Raw genomic sequence first — 25404 nt, forward strand, 5'->3', positions numbered from 1 at the left:
CTTGTTTGATATGGCAGAAGAAATAACTAGCATAGTGAGTCACATTAAGTCTTATCAGTGATAATATTTTAAATTGAAGTCAGAAGCAAGAACTGAGTAGCTATATTAAATTTATCTGAATTTCAGGGATAATTGCTGAAGAAGTCTGATCTTCAGTATCAGTGAAACATTTTTGTTTTCTCTAGGGGTCTACTGGGACCCAAATCCCATTTTCAGTGACATCCTGTTGGTGATAGTATCATAGTAACATAACAGAACAAATCAAGAAAAACAAGACAAAACACAAAATGATTTAAGTTGTTCAACATAATTTGTTTTCAAATTTGCATTTATTGCCAGGCTCTGTGACTGTCCGATGGGGAACAACAGGTATTCCAGAACATCTTCTTAGCAATTTTTGGTTGTTTTGAAAGACATGAAGTCCATTATTCCAATCTGTTTCGTTTCATCTAAGCAGAATATCAGAATTTATCATCAATGAGCAATGGGTGTTTTGAAGTCCGTGTAATTAGAGGCAATACGTTTAAGCATACATTATATGCTTAATTTATGCTTTATAAATTTATTTGGGTGAAAGCTTCAATGCACTGTAAAGTGAGAAACAAGGTGGATTTTAAATGGTGAAAAACTGAAATGAATCACAATTATTTTGTACCTAACACATTTGTTGCCAGCAGGCTTATTGTACACTTTCACTTCGAAAAACTTTACTTACGTTTTTTTCTTGCATGTATCAATTTTCCTACTGTTTATATGATTCTGTGATCTTTCATTGTTCCCTGGTTTTTTAGGACTAAGTAGAGTATCTCTCCACTGTGCAAAGGGAATGAAATGTATAGGAAAACTAAAGCGTGCTTTGGTACCTTAATGCGCCATATGCCATGTGACTAACAAGGAACAATTTATATAAAGAAATAAATGAAATAGAATTATCAAAATGTCAGCCTTTTCTCCCACTGTAGGTGATTATAAATTATCACATCAGCAATTCTGTCCAATCTCTAATCCAAAAGAGTAACTGTTTTCAGAAGTGAAGCCATGCCTGACAGAGTGAAGGCAGAAGCTTCAGCACACCAAGCATATTGAATCCATGTAGCATGCCCAGTAGAAGCCAAGCAAGAAATGGAGAGCAGCACAGGGGTCATCTGTCACATATGTGTAGCTTTTGATTGTCCTTATTTGTCCCAACTTCAACACAGAGCAAAGGTTTCATAGTGACAACAGGATGAATGGCATAAGAATAGCACACAAGTCCTTTCCCATTATCAATAGCATGCAATTCTTGATGGACTAGTCATGGAGGATTCTTGGGATAAGTTTGGAAGACTTTGATTAGATACAGTACAATTTCTACCACTGCTGTACAATGGCTCTAAGAACACTTTGACAATCCAGTTCTACATTATAACATCTTCCAATATGTAATGCTGGCTCTCTAAAAACAGAAGCAACTGTATGACCTATATGCATGACTGTTGTGATGATGCCATGAACAGAAACATCAGAACCCCAAGGAAGATTTGTAAAAAGTCACTGATTCAAAAATGAAGCTTATAAAGTCTTTGATGACTTCTCCTACCTCCTCCTCTTCCAGTACTTGTTTGGGCTAAAGCAAGAACAAAACAAAACATGCTCACTGTAATACAAATTCTCCCATTGTCCATCATCAAGTTACAAATAACTCTGCCATGAAGCCTCTAGGGGTTCCACGCCAATCCCAAGCCTGGAAAAAGGAGGAGAGTTGGTCAGATGAGTGACGATGCACTGGTCATTACACAAGAATATGAATGAAACCTGATGTCAGTACAACTAAATAATAAAAGACACTGTCTCAGACGTCATCTGAATAAACAAGGTCTGAGATACCAACCAAGTGATTAGAGTTGGGTCAATATGTTGGCTACCAAAAGAAAATCACAACTAACACATATGCTATCAGTTGGAACACTGAATGTCCAAACACAGAGGGTGACCGGAAAATTAGGGCTGCTTTGAAAGGAGATGGAAAGATACTGATGTGATATACTTGGACTGGCGGAGATGCATTGGACCGCAGCAGGAGAGATGTGCAGTTGTGAAGTAATTTGGTCAGAGAATGAAACGAAGCATGAGGCAGAAGTCAGATTCCTTCTTACCAAAACAGCTAGAGGAGCACTGTTATGATACAAACCAGTGACTGCAAGAATGATGGTAGTGAGATTCAAAGCAAAACCCTTCAACATCTCAGTCATTCAGGTGTATGCACCCACATTGGACATAACGGAGGAAGAAATTGAGCTATTCAATAAAGACTTGACATAGATGCTGGAGGATATACCAAAGAGAGATGTGTTGGTCACTGGAGGAGATTGGAATGTGAAGGTTGGAACAGATAATGAAGGTTGTGAGAGGTAAGGTAAGGTATGGTTTGGATATAGAGAAAGAAACAAACAAGGCAAGAAACTACTAGAGTTTCCTATGGAGCACAAGATGGTGATCTGCAGCGCAAGATTCCAACAAAAAGACTATATGAAGTGGACATGGCGATCAAATGATGAAAAGTCCAAGAACATGACAGATATGATTTTGATAAGAAGAAGATGAGTAACATCAGGACAGCAGTGCTGAACTTTCCAAGGAGTGGATATAGACTTGGAGCACAGTCTAGTGATCGCAAACATCAAGCTAAAACTGAAGAGAAAGTGTTAGACACAGTTTAAGAGACAAGAGACGTCGCGAGGCTAAGTGAAGAAGAAATAGGGACTGCATACAGAGCAGCACTTGAAGAGAAGATTAGGAATGCAGCCACAGAGAATGACCTAGATAAGAGAGCCACAGTGATAGAAGAGGCAATTGAGGAGACTGTTCCAGAAGAAGAGAAGATCAATAACAAGTGGATTATGCAGGAGACACTGAAATTGGCCCAAGAGATCATTGAAGATCAGAAGGCATGTTTCCAAGAGGCCGGAACAACAATATAGGGTGAAATGCAATGAGGTAAGGAAAACGGCCGGAAAGCATAGAGTGAAATGGTTAGGGGAGTAGTGTGAAGATACAGAGAGGTATTATGGCGCATATAGGACCAGGGAGGTGTATAAGATAATTAGGAATACTAATAGGAAGTGGCAAAGATGAGAGCAGAGAGATGTTCATGAACAAGGAAAAGACTGTGCAGCGATGGATGAGATATTGCATCAATCTATACAAAGCACAGTTGGACCCAAATGTCTCAGAGAGACTGACTGAAGAACTGAAAGAGATATCTCCACTGAGCATTGAGAGCAAGACCGATATTTCAAAGGAGGAAGTAGAAACAGCAGTGAAATGACTAAAGAACAACAAGAGCCCTGGAAATGTTAAGATTACGGGAGAGATGATCAAATATGGCAGAGAAAGTATAATTCAGGAAATATACCGACTATGTAACATAGCATGGAAAGAAGGGAAGGCACCTAAGGAATGGACAAGATCCATGCTAGGGACAATACACAGGAAAGGAAGTAAATTGGAGTGCAAGAACTACAGAACGATTGCCCTAACGAGTCATCTAGGCAAGGTGCTGATGATGATACTGATGGAGAGACTAAGATCGCAGATAGAAGAACATCTAGTGGACAAGCAAGCAGAGTTCAGGAAAGACAGAAGTACCTTACAGCAGATATTAGTACTAAGATTGATAGAAGAGAAAGCTCAGTGGAAGAACAAGAACATATACACTTGTTTCATTGATTTTCAGAAGGCATTTAACAGTATAGATCAGAAAGTGACTTGTGCAGTGTTGGAGTCATATGGAGTGGATAGCAGACTGATACTGTTGTTGAAGGATATCAATACAATGCAGAGGCAGAGGTGAGAACGTGTGGGGAGTTGGGAAGTTGGTTTAGTATGAGTAGAGGTATGAGAAAAGGAGATCCAATATCACAAGAGTATCTTCCTCATGCATCCAGAGAGAGTGAGGGACAAGATCAAAGAAGAGGTAGAAGGGATATCCGTGCATGGGAAAAGAATCAAGAACTTGAGGTTTGCAGACGATATAGTTATCACTGAGGAAGATGAGGAGAAGCTAGTGAAAACAGTTCAGGTGCTAAACGAGTAAGAGAAGTGGTCTGGACTGATTATGGACAAAATAATGGTATTTGGAAATAAGAAAATAGGAAGGAAGATTAGTGTAGATGGGACTGAAGTAGAGAATGCAGAAAATTTCACATATCTTGGGAGCAATATAATGTACGATCTAGACTAATAGAAGAAAGTAGCGACTAGAATAGTGAAAGCAAGAGCGAGTTTGAAGGTGATGGATAAGATCCGGAAAAGCAAAGCGATTAGCTTAGGAATGAAGATGAGCATCTTGAAAATGTGTGTATTCAGCAGCATGTTGTACGGATGTGAGAAATGGGTGATAAGAAAAGATTCAAAGAGAAGAATACTGGTGTTCGAGATGAGCTGTTATAGAAAGATCTTGAGAGTAGGATGGATGCAGAAGGTCACGAACAAGGAATTATATAGGAAGATACAGCCAAAAGAGAACTTACTGCAGAAGGTTATGCAATGCACGTTACAGCTATTCGGGCATATTTGCAGAGTGACTGACAAATGAAAAATCAAGACCCTAGTATATGGCATAATGGACGGCTCGAATAGGAGAGGCAGACCTCTAGGTAGATGATATAGTAGGTTGGTGGACTGGTGCAGAGTTAGTCTGCAGAAACTAAGCCACTCTGCACTGGACAGGGAAAAAAGGAAGGAAATATTGAGAGAGGCATCAGACACCAACGGGCACTGAGCCAATCATTGTTTATGATGATGATGAAGTTACAAATCAAGCATATGAGATTCACTGCAGTCTTAAGGGGGTCACAAAGAAAACGTATAAAGAGCAAGAGCCTTCCACTTCATCAGCACACTTCCAAAGGCTAGTTAGTTCTATCTGATGGCCTTCTTCAGGAGATCATATTTCGTAGCTTACTCAGCTCTATGAAATATTCAAAAACATAGTAGCCACAGGTTTTGTATGGTTATTTATTTATGTTGCTAAATTTATATCTACCTAGTCTGAGCTCCAGTTGCACGTGTAATTCAGTTATTTCAATCAGAAATATACTGTCAAAAGAAATTTACATTTTCAAGTTTTCAAATTTTTGTGTGCAACACCATAAGGAGGCATCTATAAAAGGCTATCAGAATATTGGCACCCAAAATCTCTGGTCATTTCTGACAATCTTATAAATCACCCGCAACCTCCCTCTCTATTTAGGAAAACAGAAAATTAGCTCTTTTATCTGCCTCAAACTCCCTTCTCAGGAAAATAAAAAGGTGTAAAATAGATATGTCTTCAAATGTGTTCTGAATTTTAACAGACCCAGCTTCTCTAGAAAAAAGGAAGCAAACTAAATGCTGTAGCCCAGTGGGCTAACCTGTTTGCTTAACTATAGATATATCTATTTTCTTATGGTTTAATTGGTTGTTTTGGTATAGCAGGCTTACAGGTTTATATTAATTAATTTGGCTGTAATGCAAGGGACCTACAGTACATATGTTGTATGTTAAGCTAAGGCAAAGTATTTCTTGTCTGGTATCATTCACTCAGATAGCAAAAGACAACTTGCATATATTCAGGGCCTTTCACCTGAACAGATGGTGGTAAAATAAAGCAATTTTTCATGGTATGCGAGGGAGCCTTTCGAGAATATCCTCAAATGAAACAACTACAAGGAGAACAGAAATAACATATATAATATTGGTGAGAATAATCTAATATCATTAATATGTATGTACATGTCATCAATACATACAAACATATAATTTGTGTCCACCCTATGGATTAAGTGTACCCCTAATAGTTCAGGGGTGAGGAAGTTAAATTTGGGCATAGAAGAAGGGCCCATGCACCTAAGCCTATCAAACAGTGTGCCCAGGGCTTTGGTTAGGTTCAAGATAAGTTAATAGGTTAGAAATGGAAAAGTTAGGAAAAAGAAGAAGAAAAGGAGCAGGAGGCATTAGGAGTTAATACTAACCTCCAAATTTTGCCTTTAAACTTTGTCTTTTAAATAATCTCTTAGTTTAATCTAGATTCAAGTCAGTGACTATGTCAACACTTCCATTCCTCTTTCAAAGAGGAATGCAAATGAGGGAAACTGAAAATACAAATGAGGCACTGATTTACATATCTGGCACCTCATTTGCATATTGTCCTTTTGAAAGAGTTTATTTCGAAAGAAAGAAAGAAAGCAGTGTAGACAGGGCTCTTTTGAAAATAAACTCCATCTTTGAAAGAACCCTTCTTCCTATTTTCTTTCAGGAAGAAGGGTTCTTTCAAAGATGGGGTTTATTTTCAAAAGAGCCCTGTCTACTCTGCTTTCTTTATTTCTTTTGAAAGAACCTCCTCTGCAAAGAGATTATGCAAATGAAGTGAAAGTTATGTAAATCAGTGCCTTGTTTGCCTTTTCAATTTCCTTCATTTGCATTCCTCTTTTGAAAGAGGAGTACAAGTGTAGACACAGCCAGTCAGTTGGGTAAACTAAGTTAGTTTCAATAAACTCTTAACATTAGCTTCTGCACCTGCCACTAGAAACCTGGACCGGAACTGTTGTGGCATACCAAAGGCAAAGCTCATCCTTCATCTCTTATCCCTGGGTTATCAAGACTGGGTGTGAGTATATTAACCACCTCTTATAGAAATAGTACCACATGTATCTTAGATTAATAATATTGTAGCTGTAACCCTGATTTATGTCACCACTCAAATTGCAATTTGATTTCTACTCCATCTATTTTAATAAAGTGTTAAACTACTTTGTCTCAGTATGAACATCTTCCCATACCCCAGAAGGTCCTCTGGTCCTGTGCAGTCTGATTCTAGGACAAGAACCTTATTATCTTCTGACCAGTTTAGCTGGTCTGCCAGCAATCCAAACTTTCCAGATTAATAATATTAACCATCCTTAAACCAGTGCCAACTTTGACAGGAGGAGCTAGGAGTTATCCCAGTAAGAATATTCTGTCTTAACACAAATATATTCAGGGATTTTAAACTCAAGTTGATCTAAAACATAGGGATATACCACGAAAGAGATGTTAACTATGACACCTAAGATTCAAACTTTAAAGGGCTTTATCATTCAAAATATTATCTTGAATTGACCCTGCAAGTGAAATGAAAGCCAATGCAGTCTTGTGAGAAACCCTGCTATTCAAATGACCCAAAGCATTCTGCATCAGCTAATGTATATGAATGGGCTTCACATGTAGCCTCAGACAGAACACATTATACTAGATGGAGGTGGTAAAGGTAAGAGTTACAGTGAAGCCACATCACACAGAAGATGTTGAAAACTCCCGCCCATGCAATGATGAAGCATACATACTGGCCACTGCTAACACTGTGTCTGGACTACTGAATCAGTTAAAGATCCAGTAAGACCCCTGAACTATGAACCTGAGAACCAAATGTAGGCAAACATTTTGCATCAAAAACCCAGATTTTTCCAGTACCTCTGTTTTAACCAGGTACAAGTTTAATCAGGCAGGTGTCAGACAAGTTCCAACTTCAGACAATACTGGAAAGCCCTATCAATTTCAGCTTCCAGGTCTGATAAAACAGAGATGTGATGCTGGGTGTAATGGTCTCATAGAAGGACACACAAGCCTTCACTAACTCCCTTAAAAGTCTTATTTATATGTTGAAAAGTGTAGCCTGTGGTTCCCCACATGACACAGTTCTCAGGCTATGTGAGAAAATGCCCCACACTAATCTCTGAATCCTTTCAAAGAGAAAAAGAATTCATTTTAGCTGAATACAGCTAATTGTATATTCTAATTACCTAGACACATTTCCATGTCAATTTTGCACTCCTCTTTTCATCCATGTGGCTCAAAGTTTTAGGTGTGACGAAATAAATATTACCACAGTGCCTAAGAATACAATTCTTACCTGGCTAAGAAACCTTGGCACCAGAGATCTTGAACTTAAACTATAGGATAACTTCATAGGAAATATGCAGCAGCTGAAGCAATATTTAGTACAAACATGGTGGAAGTACTTTTAAAAATTAATATTATGCTGCCATGTTTGGTTTAATTAGCTTTCTTCTTCATTTGCAAAGCATACCTGTCTGGTTTATGAACTTACTCTCTATTCCCCATTCTTGCAAACCTGTTTAATCAAACTTCTAACTGCATAAGTTTTAGAAACAGTAGAATGATTTTTATTGATAGAAACTCTAAATCCTCCTTTTAAATATGATCACAGCCTAGATTTATTATATTTGAAACATGGCATGAAATGGATTGGAATACCACAGAGTGCACCTAGCATTGTTACTCCTAATTATAAGTTCCATTCCATCTCCATCATGGTCTATGTAGGCAGTTTTATTTTTACGTGCACAGCAAGTTGCACTGGCAGTGGAACGCCAATTTATTCATTCAATCCCCACAGCTATCCCATAAAGTCCTTTCAAGGTCACCTTTTTTATTGTATATACCTATTTCTAACTTGCTCATTGATTTCTTCATCCATTATTATTTTCCATTCCTTTTCTTATCCCAGAACTTGTCTGATGTATATCTCTAATAGTAGGTCACTCAGCTTTGATTTTCAACTATGGGAAATCCTATTAAAATCTATCACAGTATATATGACTTGTTTCTTTTCATGTTATAGAATTAAACTGGTGTTTTGGGGGGCAGGGCATTCATGCACACAATATGTGCTATGTGTACAATTGAGACCTATTCCCTACAAACACCACCTTGGAGATACCTGAAATTCCAGACATAGTGGACATTCAATTTATCATTATACATTTCAGGTTGCATATTAAAAACCTTGTAGCACAACGGTCAGTGAGACTAAATTGTTGTGCAATCAGCACTGAGATTACCAAAGCAGAAAATATGTTTCCTCTTCAATGTACAGATACTGAAGACCCAGCTTCATAACTTGCTACTGGACATACCCTAAATGTACTGTAGTTTCATCACACAAATTACCTCCCCAGAAGTGTCAACAATAGTTAGTTGCATAATAATGAAAAAAGATAATTGTCATTTTCACTCCTATTCTCATTTGAATCTCATAACCAGTATGGTGATCAATTTCAAACCTTATTAGTTCTGCTAGTGTGAACCACTCAGACCCTCATTTCAATATCACTCTGCAGTGCAAAACTACAGAGGCAATCTTTGTAATGAACAATTTACAATTAATATTTCTCCCAACACATATTTGCCAGTTTCATAACACCAAACACAATCACTTCAAAGTTTAAAAATTGAAACCGGGGTAATTATTGTTTACATCTGACAAACAATGCTGTAATATATGCGCCTGTACTAACTAGGCTTGACAAAGTGCAATTTTAATACGACAAAAACAACAACAAACAGGGAATTGAAATACCTTTCCACTGTATTTCAAAACAAAGGGTAGCAAACACATTATGGCTGCATCTACGCTAGCAAGTTCTTTCAAAAGATTTTTCAAAAGGTGGCTCATTCGAAAGATCCCATGGAGCATCTACACTAAAAAAGCATTCTTTCGAAAGTAAATGAAAAGAATGTGGCACTCTTTTTGAAAGAGCTCTTCCACTCCCATTTCAGGAAGAGTGCCTCTTCTGAAAGCTTCTTTTGAAAGAAAGGCGTATAGATGCTCCCCAGGGCCCTTCTTTCGAAACAGCACTCCTCAGCTGATTTTTTGATCCCTGGACCGTTCTTTTGAAAGAGCGGAGGCTGTGTGGACACTCTTTTGAAAGAGCAGCTCACTCTTCTGGTCCGCTTTTTTGTGTGTGGAAGCACTGTCTCGAAAGAAGTTCTTGCGGAGGAGATCCTCCAAAAAAATCTTCTTTCAAAAGATCTCTAGTGTAGACATAGCCTACCAGTTTGTATGTAATTCTATAGTCTCCTTCATCAAGTACTTACATAAAAGAGAAAATGTAAAATTAAATCAGTAAAGCAGTTGACCTTTTTGTGGCATGCCATAGACCATATCCTACTTTCCCAATAAAAATCTTGCAAGAAGGAAAAATCTCAGCATGACAATATATCAGTCATTTGTGCAGCTGCTATAAGTTGGCATAGCTCTAGTGACATCAGGACTATGCTGATATGTACCAGCTAAGAATGTGATGCTTTGGCTGTGGCCACCCTACCCCACCCTTTCAGAAGGGGCACGTTAATGAGGCAGTTCGGAAGATGCTAATGAGGCGCTGACATGAATAATGGAGGTGGCGCACAATTCGAAAGTGCCGCTTTCAAAACACAGGCCGCCCATGTAGGCAGAGGCCTTTTGAAAGGACCTCCTGACTTTGAAAGCCTCTTCTTCCTATTTGGTTTTAGGAAGAATGAGCTATTGAAGTCACGGGGTCCTTTCAAAAGGCCCCCGGCTACACAGGTGGTGGTGTTCTGAAAGCAGCACTTTCAAATTGCACGCAGCCGCCATTATGGTAATGATGCACTGCATATTTGAATTTGAACAGCTGGAATTTTTGCTTAATTTTCCCATCCTGGAAAATGGAGGGACTCAGAGAGTGAAAAAGAGGATGGGATTTTGGGCTGAAAATCCAAAGAAGAGGACAATCAGAAGGTTACTCACCCTGTGCAGTTACTAAGATTCTTGGAGATGGCTGTCCCTGTGGGTGCTTCACTTTAGGTGACTACATGCCCCTGTACTTTTACTTAGAGATGTGGAATAGTAATACCTGTTTGAGATGCACATGTACTGTCCCAGTCTCCTGCTGCCTCAGGCAGGTACATAGTGCCGTGCAACCAGCCCCCTTGATTCCTTCTCTACTGCAAAGAAACTCCAAAGTAGAGGGGAGAGGGAGTGAAGTGAAGTACTCAGAGGAATAACCATCTCAAAGAACCTCAGTTATTGCGCAGGATGAGCAACCTGCTCTTCTTCTTCATTCCTGGGGCAGGGGGAGATGTCATTACAGTCAATTGTAGAGCAGTCCCCATCAGTGGAATGAAGGGGCTTCAGAGTTCCAACTGTGGGAATGACAACACTGTAAGATCAAATAAAGCATCTGATGAGAAATGTTGCTGTATGCCATAATGTTGTGTGATCATATGGTCTGACACACAGGTTGCTGCTCTGCAGATGTAAAAAAATGGGGCCATTGTTAAGGAAGGCTATTGAAGCAAACAGTGCTCTAGGGGAGTGTGTGCAAGTCCCATGTGGGAGTTGTAGCTTTTGTGATAACAAAAATAAATGAAGCCGTGGGTTGTGAACTTTCCTGACAAGAGCAGGCCACATAACATTTGTTGCAACAATGTCTGGTCCACCTGGTTGGAAAAACTGGCAACCCTAACAGCCAGAGTTCAATTTAGACAACCTCTGTTAGATATGGCATCTCCTTTGACCATCTCATGATGGAAAGGAATAATTCTAGTGACTTTCTGAAAGTCTTTGTCTGTCAGTGTAAAAGGCTAGCACCCTTTGGATATCTAGAGTATGGAGTGCTGCTTCTGATTCTTTCCCTTGGGGATTTGAAAAGAATGACGGGAAATGATCAGCCTGATTCAGATAGACTAAGGAAGCAACTTGAGGGAAAAATGTGGAATGTGGCCTTAAAGTAACTTTGTTTTCAAAGAATGTTGTGCATGGCTTAGTTCTGAAATGTTCATGCATTTTATTGACTTGCTACATATTTTTTTTGAAAAACACTTCATAAAGACAATCGTTTTCAGCCTCTTATTGAGATTGTTAGTCTTGTGTGTCTTTTCCAATTCCTGACATCTTGGCACTATATCAACTTTCAGTGAAAAATACAGATTTTTTTTTCTGTAAATAAAAACTTACAAATGATTGCATGTCTACATCTAGATTTTCTCAAAGAGATCTTCGTAAAACCTGTTGGACCCTCTAACAAAGAAACCACTGCACCAAGAATGGTTAAAGTGCCAGAAAACCAACACCAGACCAAGCGTGACTGGTATTGCTCTCTGATCCTAACCACTCAATAAGAAAGCATTACAGTACAGTATATGCTTTTCGAGACTGAATCAGTTACCTGTCCCTATACACTACACCAGCAGCAAGCGAGTTCAATAAGTGGGATCAACACCGAGAAGAAAAATTCCCACAATGCAGGAGCCACATAGCGCAGTCATATATGCTCTTCTGCTTTCCATGACCATTATGCCGAGCATTGTGGAGTACCTGCTGGGAACTGGCAAGGAGGAAAAAGGCTCACAGGAGTGCCCTGTGATAAAGCTATTCTGTTCTACACAACAACTCACAAGCAGCTGTTGGGAAACTGCTGTAAACTCTGACACAGGGGTGGGGTAATTTACAGCAAGGACTACGCTGGTCCACGTACAACCAGAGTCTGGGTGACCAAGGCCATTCTTTGGCCCACCTGCTCCTGAACCATGTTTTATGCTGTTCTTTCTCCTTTCATAGTTTCTGACAAGGAAATATGAGCTGATGGATTTTTTAAATTAACTGCAATATCCATCTTCAGATTCCATGCAATATTTAGTAATGCACTTGCAGTGTTGCAGTGTATGCCACTATTGCTAACAATATTTTATTAATTATTTAACAGAAATGTCTGAAGAGAAAGAATTGACACTACTGCATTCACATACTGATGTACTCTGGAAAGAACCACACATTATTTTACCTATATGACTTCCATGTAAAGTCAGCAGGGATGCTTAAAAGTCTACATATCTTTTTTAAAAGTTTTCTCCTTCATCATCATTAATTACAATCATAGATGAGCATTATGTTTTTAGATCAGAGTTCATAATTCTGTACTCTCAAAAGAGTTGCTGTCATTCAGTTTAATGAACTACTTCTTTAAATGTAAAAGTCTCTCTCCTCATTGTAGCACCAACTGTATGACAGATGCCATTTGTGTTTCAGTGTGGATACTGAATGCTATAGAGTCAGCCACTTTGAGTTCTGTCTTCCACTCCCTATCTGTCCTTTTAATGTGCTCCTGCTGCTGCTGTGAATAGCAACACTATAAAAACAATGCCGTTGTGTTACTATGTTTATTTTCTCTGTGGTTTCTATCACAAACATGCTCTTTCAGAAAGAAAAGAATGTTTTATTAGACGTCAAGTCTACATATTCAATATGGGGAGAGCTTTGTAAAAATCAAATGGAAAGCAATCACATCTCTTCTAGATACTTCACACTAGGACTCTGTCTACACTAGCCCAAAACTTCGAAATGGCTATGCAAATGCCCATTTTGAAGGTTACTAATGAAGCACTAAAATACATATTCAGAGACTCGTTAGCATGCGGGCGGCCGTGGCACTTCAAAATTGCCACGGCTCGCTGCCGCATGGCTCGTCCAGATGGGGTTCCTTTTCAAAAGGACCCCGGGAACTTCAAAACCCCCTTATTCCTATCAGCTTATAGGAAAAAGGGGATTTTGAAGTTCCTGGGGTTCTTTCAAAAAGGACCCCCATCCGGACAAGCCACGCGGCAGCGAGCCGCAGCAATTTCGAACTGCCGTGGCCACCCATATGCTAATGATGCGCTGAATATGTATTTCAGCACTTCATTAGTAATCTTCGAAATGGCTATTTGCATGTGTAGACATGGACAAAGTGTGAGTAAATCAAAATTTTGGAAGTTCAAGCTTTGTTAACTAACTTTGGTCTCCAAGCCAAGAGGACAACTGATCCTTTGAAGCTAAATATACACGCAGGAAAGCAAAACAAACTCTTACCAGCATTGCCAGAATATTTCTCCATCTCACTGATACTGTATCAATACATATTATATCATTTTTCATTTATCGAAATGGAATGCAATCACACAAGGTCTCCATGAATGGCAATCACATTGAAATCGATGGAAATTTCATGCCAGGGGGCTTTTGGGATTGTCTCAATGCTGAAAGCGCATGACCATGTGTTTTAACTCAAGTCTAACTGAAGTTTATATTGACTTGACAGATCCCATGAGTTCCTACGAATTAGTGTTAACAAGCATACTGCATAAGCCTTAACAGGGATGTTTCCTAAAACACCAAACTAAAACTACAAGTAAAAGACAAAGTGGCTCTGCACAAACTTTTAACTGAATGTGAAATTTCACTATAAATACATATTACACACACACAATCCCTTAATTAACAAATTAATGCCAAGCACTGAAAAGTTAAGAAGTGCCAGAATTAAGGTTGCCCAAGCCATCTTAATAATGATATTTAACAAAGTGTGTGGTGAGCCAGAGAAATTTCTTAACCTTTTTTTTTTTAATCAAACAAAAAGAGAAATTCCTCCTTGTGGTATTATACTACCTATATGAGTCATAAGCAGGCTTGGAACTTTTAGCTCCACCACAGAGGCCTCTGCCACTCGAGTTCATGTAGCAACCAATAGCACTAGTAGGTTGACACTTAGCCACTGGGTTTCACAGATACTTGCTGGTCACAGGAATAGCAAGATTCAGTATTCTTGGGTTTTATTCTAGCCTCTGGTGGAATTATTCTGCCCTATAGCCTCCAACCTCTCTTTGTCCCAGTACTGTCCCTTCCTCATTCCTGATTCCTTGTTATCAGCCTCATTCTTCTCACCTAGCTGTCCCATTCTCACCTAATGGCCCTCTTCCAATCTCAGTCCTTCCATATCCTTCCCTAGTTGCCAGTTCCCTTGCCTAGCCAGTTCTAATCTCCCACACTATAACCCTTGGCTTCCCTCTTTTCTCCACCACCCTCCAGTCCCACTCACACTCGTACCATAATCTTTGACCCAATCTACTTTCCCACCTGCTCCTGTAAATTCAAATCTTGTCACTTCTAAATGCAGGTCAGGCAGTTTCCTCTGCCATTCTGCGTGGTGTGGTGCGGGGGGAAGGGGGGTGTCACTGTGAGCACAAGAGAGAGAATCACAGTACTCTCATTCCAGGTGCATGGACCCAGCTTAGCCCATAAGAGTACACTTCTGCAATTGAAGAGAAAATCCGGTTCTATCCTGAGCATGAAGGCATGCAGCATGTAAAATTTCAGTATGAATGATAAAGGATTTTATCAAGCAATCTTAATTGGTGGTACCATCCTCCTCTGCCCCACCATATTAGTACTACAGATACAATCCCTATGAGAATCAGTCCCTTCTCACACAACTACACTTCTATTATTTGCACTTACTCTGAAAACTGAGATAGATAGATAGATAGATAGATAGAAGGAGAAGCAAGAAGCAAGAAACTCTGAGAAACTACATTCATCTTATACTGAAATATTTAAGATTCTAAACATTGACCTCTAATAATCTAAGAATACCTCTGGACATAAGTTTGTTTGTTTGTTTTTAACACAGGTTGAAGCTCTCTGATCTGGAACTCTCTCATCTGGCAATATCTATAATCAGCATGATTTTAGTTAGATGGATGACTGCTTATCATGGGTGTGGCCAAATTTCCCATAAACCTATAAAGTTTGTTTCCAGCCATTAGTTCTGGCTCTCAGTGTTGTGTGCTGTAATTTAGCTGTAATTTACCCTATATATCTTCTAAGAGCCCAGTAAGCAGTAGAAGTGTTGATAATGCTGATAGACAATATTTACTTCCTGTAGGCCAGCAAATTCTCTCATCTGGCACTAGTCAGGTCCCAAGGATGCCAGATTAGAGAGGTTCAACCTCTATAGACTTCCTGGAATGGGGGAAAGGGGTCCAGTTCAAGTCTAGCCCTAGAGCTAGGTATCAAACTATGGCCTAAGACAAATAGATAATGACCATTAAAAAGTACAATAGGCTATTAAACGGACATCATTTTAAGTTTTACTAGTAAAAAAAACCAATTTTGGTACAGGTTTTCTTCTCATTAAATTTCATTATTTCTAGGCGTGTACATAGCATGAGTCAACCATCCGTGGTAGATTATTATAGATTTTTTATCTTCAGTAGGACACTTAAGATAAATTGGTTTAAAAATGTTTAATTTCTAGCCTATCAGTGTGCTTTCTAATACCAATACTTATTTTTAATAAATTAGATAGTATTGACTTTTTTAATGTAGCCCCTTCTATTGGAAGAATTACCATTTAAATAGTCTACAGTGGTATATTTTTAATGTTTTCCTTCCCACAGAGTGGATTCTGCTGGAAATTCATGGAAGACAAAGTTTTGTCTATGGTATGTGTGCTGTGGAAGATTTGCACACTATTCGCCAGTGCTATTAGTATTGACCTATAACATCTCTCTAGGGATGAAAGGTGATTTTCTGCCTGTGCTTTGAAATTTCCAAATGAAGAATGGTTCCTAACCGCTGAAAGTCAAATTATCTGTGATAGATGGTGATGTGGACTATGCTGGGAATTTAATGGACACCACCTAACTCACTTCATTGGGACTGCCACACAGACTGGAATCAAGGTCTCAGGAGTGAAATGAGAGGGTTTTTTTTTGTTTGTTTTTTTTTGACTAAGTTTGCAGTATTTTCCGTTACTAACAGCAGGTTTTAAAGAATGCCAAAATGTGCAAGCTACCAGTTCTGACTGCTTGGAAAATCTACAAAATGAAGACACAATGGTCCCAGTTTCCAGTCTTTCATCTGTTGTGGAGTGACAAAATTACCTCTGAACCCTGCATATTTTAAAGTGCATTATTTAAATATTTTAGATATAATCTCTGTTTTTACAGGACACATACAAAACTAGCCTTTTTGGGGGCGGGGGGGTCCTAACAAATTCACATAAACCTAAAAACTGTAAAGAAACCTTTTTCTATGGAATTAATGGCTTTGTCCAAATATTACTTTCATTATCTGTAGCAGTCAAGATATAACAGAAAGCTAGCTACACTTGTTTTGCTTAATGACATGAAATATGTAGCATTTTATGACAAGTTATTCTGAATAACAGGTCAACTTTTTCTGTATAATCTGTTCAGAACAAGATAGATAAAAATACGTTGCTGTTCCATGAAGTTATTTTAAAGGCAGATCGCTTTTTAGATAACACCAAATTTAAAAGAAGCAAGGTGATATATTTCTTTACACTGGTAACATAATCCAGTATTTATATCAATGTGTATTACATTATGTTTGTTGTATCTGATAACAGAGTGATTTAAGACCTCATTTATGCATTTTTCTTCTCTTCTCTTTCTGTGTGAAACATTTTTCAGGGCACTGTTATGAGTTTGCTCTTTTTCTTTCCCACACTCACACTAAAACCATTGAATTTTCCGCTCCCCAGTATTACACTATGTAGCTGTAATGCCCTTCATTAAGGGTATCAGGATTTGAGCTGTGCATATACCTGATCTCTTTTTTCAATTTGCTGTCAATCAGGAAAAAATGTATTGAATTTACAAAAAAAATCAGAGAATTTAAAAAACATATTTGGGGTTGAACAAACTGTTTCATTTCCTTGAAACTCAATGATTTGTTTTAGTTATGAGCTTTAAATCATTAAATTTTCTAAAAAGTCAAATTGAAGAAAACTTGAAAGCAAAGTCATCTTGATTCAAAATATTGAAATATTTTGTTTTTAAAAAGTGTAAATAAAATGTTTAGACTTTCTAAAATGGGTATTTTAAGGGTAATTTCCAACTGCAACAATTCAGTAACATGAATTTACAAAATGCTTTGGTTGACCTGAATCTACATTTATCTCCCCCCCAAAAAAAAGAGTTCTGGCAGAAAACATTTGCTCACCCCTAATTGGGACCATTTTTCTTCCATTCCACAGATTATTACACCATGGAAAAATTAAGCAGGGTGTAGTATTTATAAAAAGAGGGAAACGAAGGGGAATGGAGGGGTGGACTTTTGTGGGCTATAACACTGTTGTCAAGCTGCAGAATGCTGTTCAAAAGTCACATCTGCTCGGGCATACACGAGGTTGTAATCATTGCCCTGCTCTCTATGACAACATGCACCTCCCAGCCAGTTCTCTTCCTTCTCCAAAATCCCTGACATTACAGAGAACATCAATATAAAGGGAGAGGTGAGTGGATAGCAGAATATATGGAGACACCTCTCAAAGAACAACAGTTACTGGTAAATAATCTCTTTCACCTTACATGGCGTCTGGGCATTCCCCCACGTGGGAGATGGATCAAAATGAACTTCCAGTTGTGATTATGTGTGCCATGAGGGTGTATAAACTTAGTACTTAAAGGAAACTCTAGTTTATCTGTGGTTCACAAAAACAAGTCACTGTGAGGCTCTAACTCAGCCTCCTGCCTACTGTGGTTTTACATTTCCTTTTTCTCATTGCAGAGCTCTCACTCTCACCCAAGGAAGCATATCACCAATATCCTAGATGCAAAGAAAGTGCTATGTTCTCTCACGAAAAGACCAAGCCCCCTTTAGAACATCTTTGGGAACTGGATGATTAATTCCTCTAGGTGTTTCCAAAAAACTCAATGTATTCAAGAACCCCACTGTAAAATTTGGAATTGATTTGTTTTGTTATCCATTTTCAACAATGCTGCTATGGAAATGAAGGAAGAACACTAAACTGTGGTTGTTAATCTTACCCTTTTTAACAAATTCACTAAAGTCAAATATATTGCCAATGTGGTTCAGAAAGAAGACATTGTGTGACGACAGATTGCTAGAGCAGGTATCACTCAGAGCTGCTGGTTCATATAGCTTTCCCAGTATTGTAGGGAAGCAAACATTCAGAATTAGCAAGGAATATTATGTTATTAGTTTTTGTTACCTTTTGTTGCATGAAATTTGAGTATAGAAGAGTGAGTTGTGTGAGCAGTGAAAGGGTTAGATATCAACCTTGGTCTTGGAATACAACTAATTCTTGAAGCAGAGAGTTATTTCCTGGGAATTGATAATTGGCTTCTCATTGTAAGAGAAATCTAGACATTCTTTTGTTTGCTTTAAACCTGTGGCCTATTACTTTAATTGGGTGACTCCTAGTTCTTGTCATGTGAGAAAGTGTAAATAACAATTCCTTATTTACTTTTTCCACTCCAGTTTATAGACTTAAATGAAGACAAACCTCTTCACATCCAGTGGCATCCAAAGCCCACCAGAGTCAAGAATAAGCAACAGGGTTCTGTGAGTGCTTTTTTGTTGTATGTTTTATTTTTCATTTTTATTTGGTTTGGTTTTCACTGTAGGTGCTTTGGTATAAAGACACGTGGGCACACTGAATGGGCAACAAAAGCAGTAAGAGGTGGGTGAAGAGGAAACTGAAGAATAGCTGGCTAATCAGCATGCACTTCATAGTTTGAGCTATGCTCACCACTCTGGAAATAGAACACCAAGGGTACGTTTACACTAGGAACTAACTTCTAAGTTAGGCACTACTTTGAAGTAGCCAGCAGAGAGTCTACACACATTTTCCCTTATTTCAAAGTTAACTTTGAAGTAGGGAGCCCAACTTTGATGTCCCTACTCCATTCCTGGGAATGGAATAGTGCCCTACTTTGAAGTTTAACTTCGAAGTAGGATGTGTGTAGACACTCAGCTTCAAAGTTGTACTTCGAAGTAAGCAACTTCGAAGTTATTTTTGCAGTGTAGACACAGCCCGTGTCCAATTGCAGCACACAGTAAAAGAGTAAATTCTAGCCTGGGGCAAGGGGAGCAAACCAAAATGGTGGGAAGACCCATGCAGCCTGATAAGGAGAGCCAACTTTATACAAAATACATAGTTGTAACAGGCTGGGAACAATACAGCCTTTGGTCTCTGAGCAAAGCTAGGTTGATGCTGACTTCTTCTTATGGCACTTTGATAATTTCTAATAAAAAGGCTATATATTGTTACTGAGGGGTTTAACGTGTGGGAAAGACACACACTTTTAGGCATCATCTCCAAAGCTTGGTTGTTAATTAACTCTTAGTCCTAGAAAGGACTACTTCCCGGGACAGCCCAAAACTTAGAAACATACTCTTCAATTTTCCTGATGGTGTTTTGATTTAAGGGTAATGCACATTCCCCACAAGTCTGGTTTTCCTTCAAATCCTTGCAATGAGGACAAATATCTGTGTGAACTACTATATTTAGTATGTAAGTTTACACATCCGACTACTATGTAAATTCTTGTACAGGCTGGACCTCTCTAATCTGGAACTCTCTCTCCTGGCAAACTCTGTAATCCAGCATGATTTTAGTCAGTCAGATGACAATTTACCATGGGTATGGCCAAGTTTCCCATGATTCCATAGAGTTTGTTTCCAGACACCAGTCCTTGCTCTCAGTGTTCTGTGTTATTTAGCAGAAATTTACCCCTAAATGTATTCTAAGAGCCTTGTAACCAGTGAAAGTGTTGGTAACATGCTAGAAAATATTGACCTCCTGTTGTCCAGCGAACTCATCCAGCACCAGTCAGGTCATGAGGATGCCGGATGAGAGAGATTCAACCTGTAGTCTTACCAGAAAGAAGAAAGCCCTGTGCTTATGCATACAAATTCCTTTGCAGTTGCCTGGCATAAATTGGCAATGGGGAATCAGAAACTGCAGATGGTAAACAGGATTTGCACCTGAACTGTCTTCATAAAGTTACCTTCATGAAACATTTCTTATCTGATTAAACAAAAGATTGACATGTACAACAGTAACCTCTCTGTTGAGAATATATAGCAAGAACCTACAAGAAAGTTGTTTTCTAGGATGCTCATTCAAAATTTACTAGAAAGCCAGTGTTCCTATAAGAAGTCAGAGACTAAAGCTCAGAATACTTACTTGATAATGTCTCCTTCGAGAGCAATCACTCGTTTAATGATCTTCTGTTCAGGATTTTTAGGAGACCTGGGAACAGGATATAGTTTCACAATCAGAATTGTGCTTGTTTTAAGAATATGAAATGAAATTCAACAAAGAAATAGGCACCAGTAAAGTCATTATGGGATCCAATGTTCTCTCTCACATGTCATCAATCATGATATTCCAGCTATAGTGAAGCCACTGCTATCATTCTTGTTTGAAACCATCATGAAAAAACAGATGCTGAAATACCAGCTGAATGCAAAGTCTAAGATAACCAAAACTCTTTTTATTGTATAGAAATGAGTAAGACACTTGACACTGATGAAATTAGAATGTCCCATTACTGATGATATGGAGACCCTTGAAGATAAATTCACTCCTTTAAACCTGAATTTTCCATTACCATTGATATTATAGTGTATTTATATTTTCATTTCTTTCCTTCACTTTGAAAAAAACTCAAAATTAGATTATTTATCATACTAATTGAGGCAAGTCTTGCAGTTAAGCAAAAAGTAGTTTAGAAAAACAGGCAATTTTCTGAAAGTTTCAGCTTTATACAAAGTGCTCAACTATATCAAGGTTTAATTTAAAAATGTTTCTAATACAATGGTTTATGTTGAGCATGATACAGGTGCACACTTAAGCATTCAATAATCAGGAAGCAAAGATAAGCCAGCATACAAAACTTAAATTCTATACCTTCTGCATATACAGTAAGGTATACAATCATACTAACTATGCAGAATAATATCAAAAACATTCTATAAATTCGTATGTGTGCATCATGCATCTTCTTGTGATAGACTTTCCCAGTTTTTGACTTCTAAATTTTCCACATTCTTTTAATATAGGTTTTCATTAGTTTGCTTTTAAGACAAGCTGTCAGACAGCCCAAACTTTTGATTTTTTCGTGGTGCTGATGTAGACTGAAGTTCTGCACTTTAGACTCCAAGTTTGGCCAGCTTGTTAGAAATGTCATCCCAGAATTTTCTATTATGGTTCTTGCTCCTGACATCCTAAGCCCTGCCAGCCTCACTCCAGAAATCCACTAGAGTCTTGGTGTCAGCTCCTGACCAGCTGGCAGCATGCCACAATAATGTCTTCTGAGGGCACATATTTCAAAGCTAAGATGACTTTGGATGGGAAGCTCATCTGAGATGATTCAGTCACGTATACTGGATGTCACATGAAACTTGGGGGACAACACACTAAGCAGTGGTATATAACTTATGGTTAGGAAATAGGGAATAGGTAAGGAAGGGTCACAATGATCATGGATGTTTATGGGAGACAGTGGACAACTGGTGTCTCAAAACTGTTATGTTACAGTACTTATCTGCAACTCTAGCAACCCAATAAGTTAAATTAGTGGCTATCAGTGGAAACTCATCTGAGATCTGCTCTATATCTCTGGTCATGCTAACTCATGTTATTATCACTTTGATACACAATGGAATGTTGTTTGGAAGCAGAGATCAAGTGTGGAGAAACAATAATACTATATTTCATATTACCTCAACAGTGAAGACCAGGCTAAGGACGAAAATGAGAGCTTGATTCAGATTGAAGTCCAAAGTTCCAATCGGAATAATAGAGACCAAACTACTGGAAGGCCCAGTTCAGAGAATCAGAAAGAAAGGCATCAAAGCAAAGAGACATCTGCCAGCACAAATAAAGAATTTATAATCCCTATGTGGGAAGGACTCCTTTGATCAAAGGATGTTTCCTCCAGGTTGTGTCTACACTAGCTCCCAACTTTAAGGAGTAAAGGGACTTTGAAGTAGCCCAGGCACTTCGAAGTTAGCCATGGCTACACGCAAGCCAGCACTTCGAAGTTTGCCACTTTGAAGTTTCCATGGGGGATAATTAGTTTAATGTAGTGCTGCATATGCACCACAGCACTTCATTAGCAATCTCCTGACACCCTACTTACCGTGTTCCCTTCGAAGTTGGGAGCTAGCATAGACACAGCTCCAGAGCAGTAAGGGGCCATGGCAGTTTGAACCTGGTAAAACCATAATTTCAAATGTGATAATTTTGTCATTATTAGATCGTGTCCTGATACCATTTACCATATAAAGTCATTTAGTGTGGCTCTAGCCTTCCTTTTGATTGGGATGCCCTCCTTTTCACAAGCCTTGTAATTAGACCTTCCTCTGGAATCTCTACTACATTGCATTTGACGAATTAGGTCTTTGCCCACAAAAGCTTATGATCTAAATATCTGTTAGTCTATAAGGTGCCACAGGATTTCTCATTGTTTTTGTGGCTGCAAATTAGCACACTTACATCTCTGATACTTTTCTTTGAAGTACCTTTCTTCAAGCTAATTCATCTTTTCAATTTATCTAAGTCTTAAAAATAAAGATCATTTTTATGATCTGTTGCATTTCATTCTTGGCAGCAAACCCACCAACTTTTAGATGCCTATGTGTTTCTGGTAGCTGGAGTACCAAAAACACTTGTCACAGCTACCATCACTAGCATATCTCTGTGCCACTACACACTTGGGATGACGCCTAAAAGAAGAGCTATTGCTTTTTATCCAACAGTTACAGTAAATTAAATCTTTTCAGTAAAATATCATCACTGGTTTTTTTTTCATTTCTTATTCATTTTGGTTAAGTATGAACTTGTACTTCTTTAATATGTATTTTAACCAATGGGAAAGAGAAATACATAATGTATGCACTGAAAGATGTGTTTGCTAAAGACTGAATAAAAATAGCCATCAAATTTTAAGTCTGCCCTTTCAAAACTCTATCTCACATATCACTCTTACAGGTTCTTTCCAATTCCCCTTATAAGCATTTCCATTTGATTAGCATGTACATTTTGTAATGTAATTACTGATCTCTGTGTTAATTTGCACATACTCAGCACTAATTGTAATGACCTTGAATAAACATCATTCTAAATCAGATGTAAGAACATTCATTCTCAAAGTGATCACTTTTCTGCCCGTAAGGACACATTAAAAACCTGATTTATCAAAGAGACTTTCAAGAAACCCTTACAAATCATGAATCAGAACATCACAGGCCAGAAAAGGTATAGTAATGTACAAGAAGGATTAGATTTATAGTTTGATTAGAATACATTTAAATTACATAAACCTGTGGTGTCCAACCTGCTAGCCACTAGCCACATTCATTTATTTGGCCGATTGAGTTGTGTCTAGTTGGCTTAAACAATAAATATACTTTCAGAATAATGTGGTAGCTATAGCAGTGGTCACTATAGTGCTTATTGTTTCAGTAATGATGGGACACCTGTAAGGGATACATGTAAGAAAAATAAGAACTTAACAGGATGCAAAAATTATGGATACCACTAAACAAGGAATTTTCAGTTGGCTATAAATGGCATCTTTTGCTCAGCATCCACAAATAATAAATTTAGCACTGGGAATAGTGTAATCAGAAACGTTCATCTGACAAGGGCTCAAAGAAGGATAACAACCTTAACTGGCAATGGAAGACATATAAAGGGGAGAAATGTCTTTTTTACTGAATGTCACTGAATATATTAGCCATTATTTGGCTGTAGATCTGGTCAAAAATGAGAAAAAAAAAGCAGTTTGCAAGTAATTATTTAGCGCAAATGTTGGCTAAGTTTGTAATTATTAGTCAATCTCCTCCCTCTAGCTATGAGATAGGCAACTTTTTCACATTTATTTACATATATTTTGATCAACATTCTCCACCAGTCTCATCTCCTCCTGAGTACTTCAGTCTCTCTCAATTTAGCCGCGTCTACACGTGCCGCCTACTTTGAAGCAGTGGCGCCAACTTCGAAATAGCGCCCGTCACGGCTACACATGTTGGGCACTATTTCGAAGTTAACATCCACGTTAGGCGGCGAGACATCGAAGTCGCTAACCCCATGAGGGGATGGGAATAGCGCCCTACTTCGACGTTCAATGTCGAAGTAGGGAACGTGTAGTCGTTGCGCATCCCGCAACCTCGAAATAGTGGGGTCCTCCATGGCGGCCATCAGCTGAGGGGTTGAGAGACGCTCTCTCCAGCCCCTGAGCTCGATGGTGGCCGCGTGCAGTGGCCCCTTAAAGCTCCCCGCCCCCTGCCTACCTGTGCAGGAAGCTGAGAGAACGTGCAGGTGGCAGCCTAGACACGCAGCCAGCCTGCACATCTCTGAGCAGCCACACACACACACCCCACCGCTGCAATGGCCGCCTGCCAGCCCCCCCAAGCGCCCCCAGGGGACCCCACCCAAGGGGAGCCAGGGCTCCCAGCCCAGCAGCCAGGTGGGGAAGCGGCAGCGGGGCCCCTCCTGGACGGAGGCCGAGCTTCGGGACCTGCTGGGGCTCTGGAGCGAGGAGGAGGTGCTCCAGATAATGGGGAGCAAGAGGCGGAACGCAGATGCATTCGCTCAGCTGGCCGAGGGCCTGGCTGCCCGGGGTCACCCTGCCCGCACTCCAGATCATGTAAGGAGTAAAGTGAAGGAGCTGCAGCAGGGTTACGCCCAGGCCTGGGATGCGGCCAGCCGATCTGGGGCCGCCCCCGTCACTTGCCCCTTTTACAGGGAGCTCAGGGACATCCTGGGCCCCCAGCACACCTCCTCCTCTCTGGCCACTCTTGATACCTCGGCCAACGAGCCCCAGAAGGCCCCGGAGGCAGAGTCCGCCCCAGAGGCAAGCCCCGCACCCCAGGAGCCCCCCCAGGAGCCCACCCCTGGGGCACCAGAGGAGGAGGAGGGGGAGTCCTCCTCCATCGACGCCTGCCTGATGTTCATCCTGCCATCCAGGAGCTCTGGCTGGGCG

General features: G+C 39.4%; 1 protein-coding gene across 4 annotated transcripts in view; it reads right to left on the reverse strand.

The window, feature by feature from the left end:
- The window catches only part of IMMP2L (inner mitochondrial membrane peptidase subunit 2), an 850269-nt gene that overhangs the window by 223249 nt on the left and 601616 nt on the right, over window positions 1-25404 (reverse strand). For all 4 annotated transcript variants that reach the window (XM_074984087.1, XM_074984088.1, XM_074984089.1 and 1 more), the window contains exon 4: window positions 20598-20663. In XM_074984087.1, coding sequence (XP_074840188.1) covers window positions 20598-20663 — 66 coding nt within the window. The remainder of the gene's footprint in view (window positions 1-20597; window positions 20664-25404) is intronic.

This window comes from Carettochelys insculpta, chromosome 1, assembly GCF_033958435.1.
Source record: "Carettochelys insculpta isolate YL-2023 chromosome 1, ASM3395843v1, whole genome shotgun sequence".
NCBI lineage: Eukaryota > Metazoa > Chordata > Testudines > Carettochelyidae > Carettochelys > Carettochelys insculpta.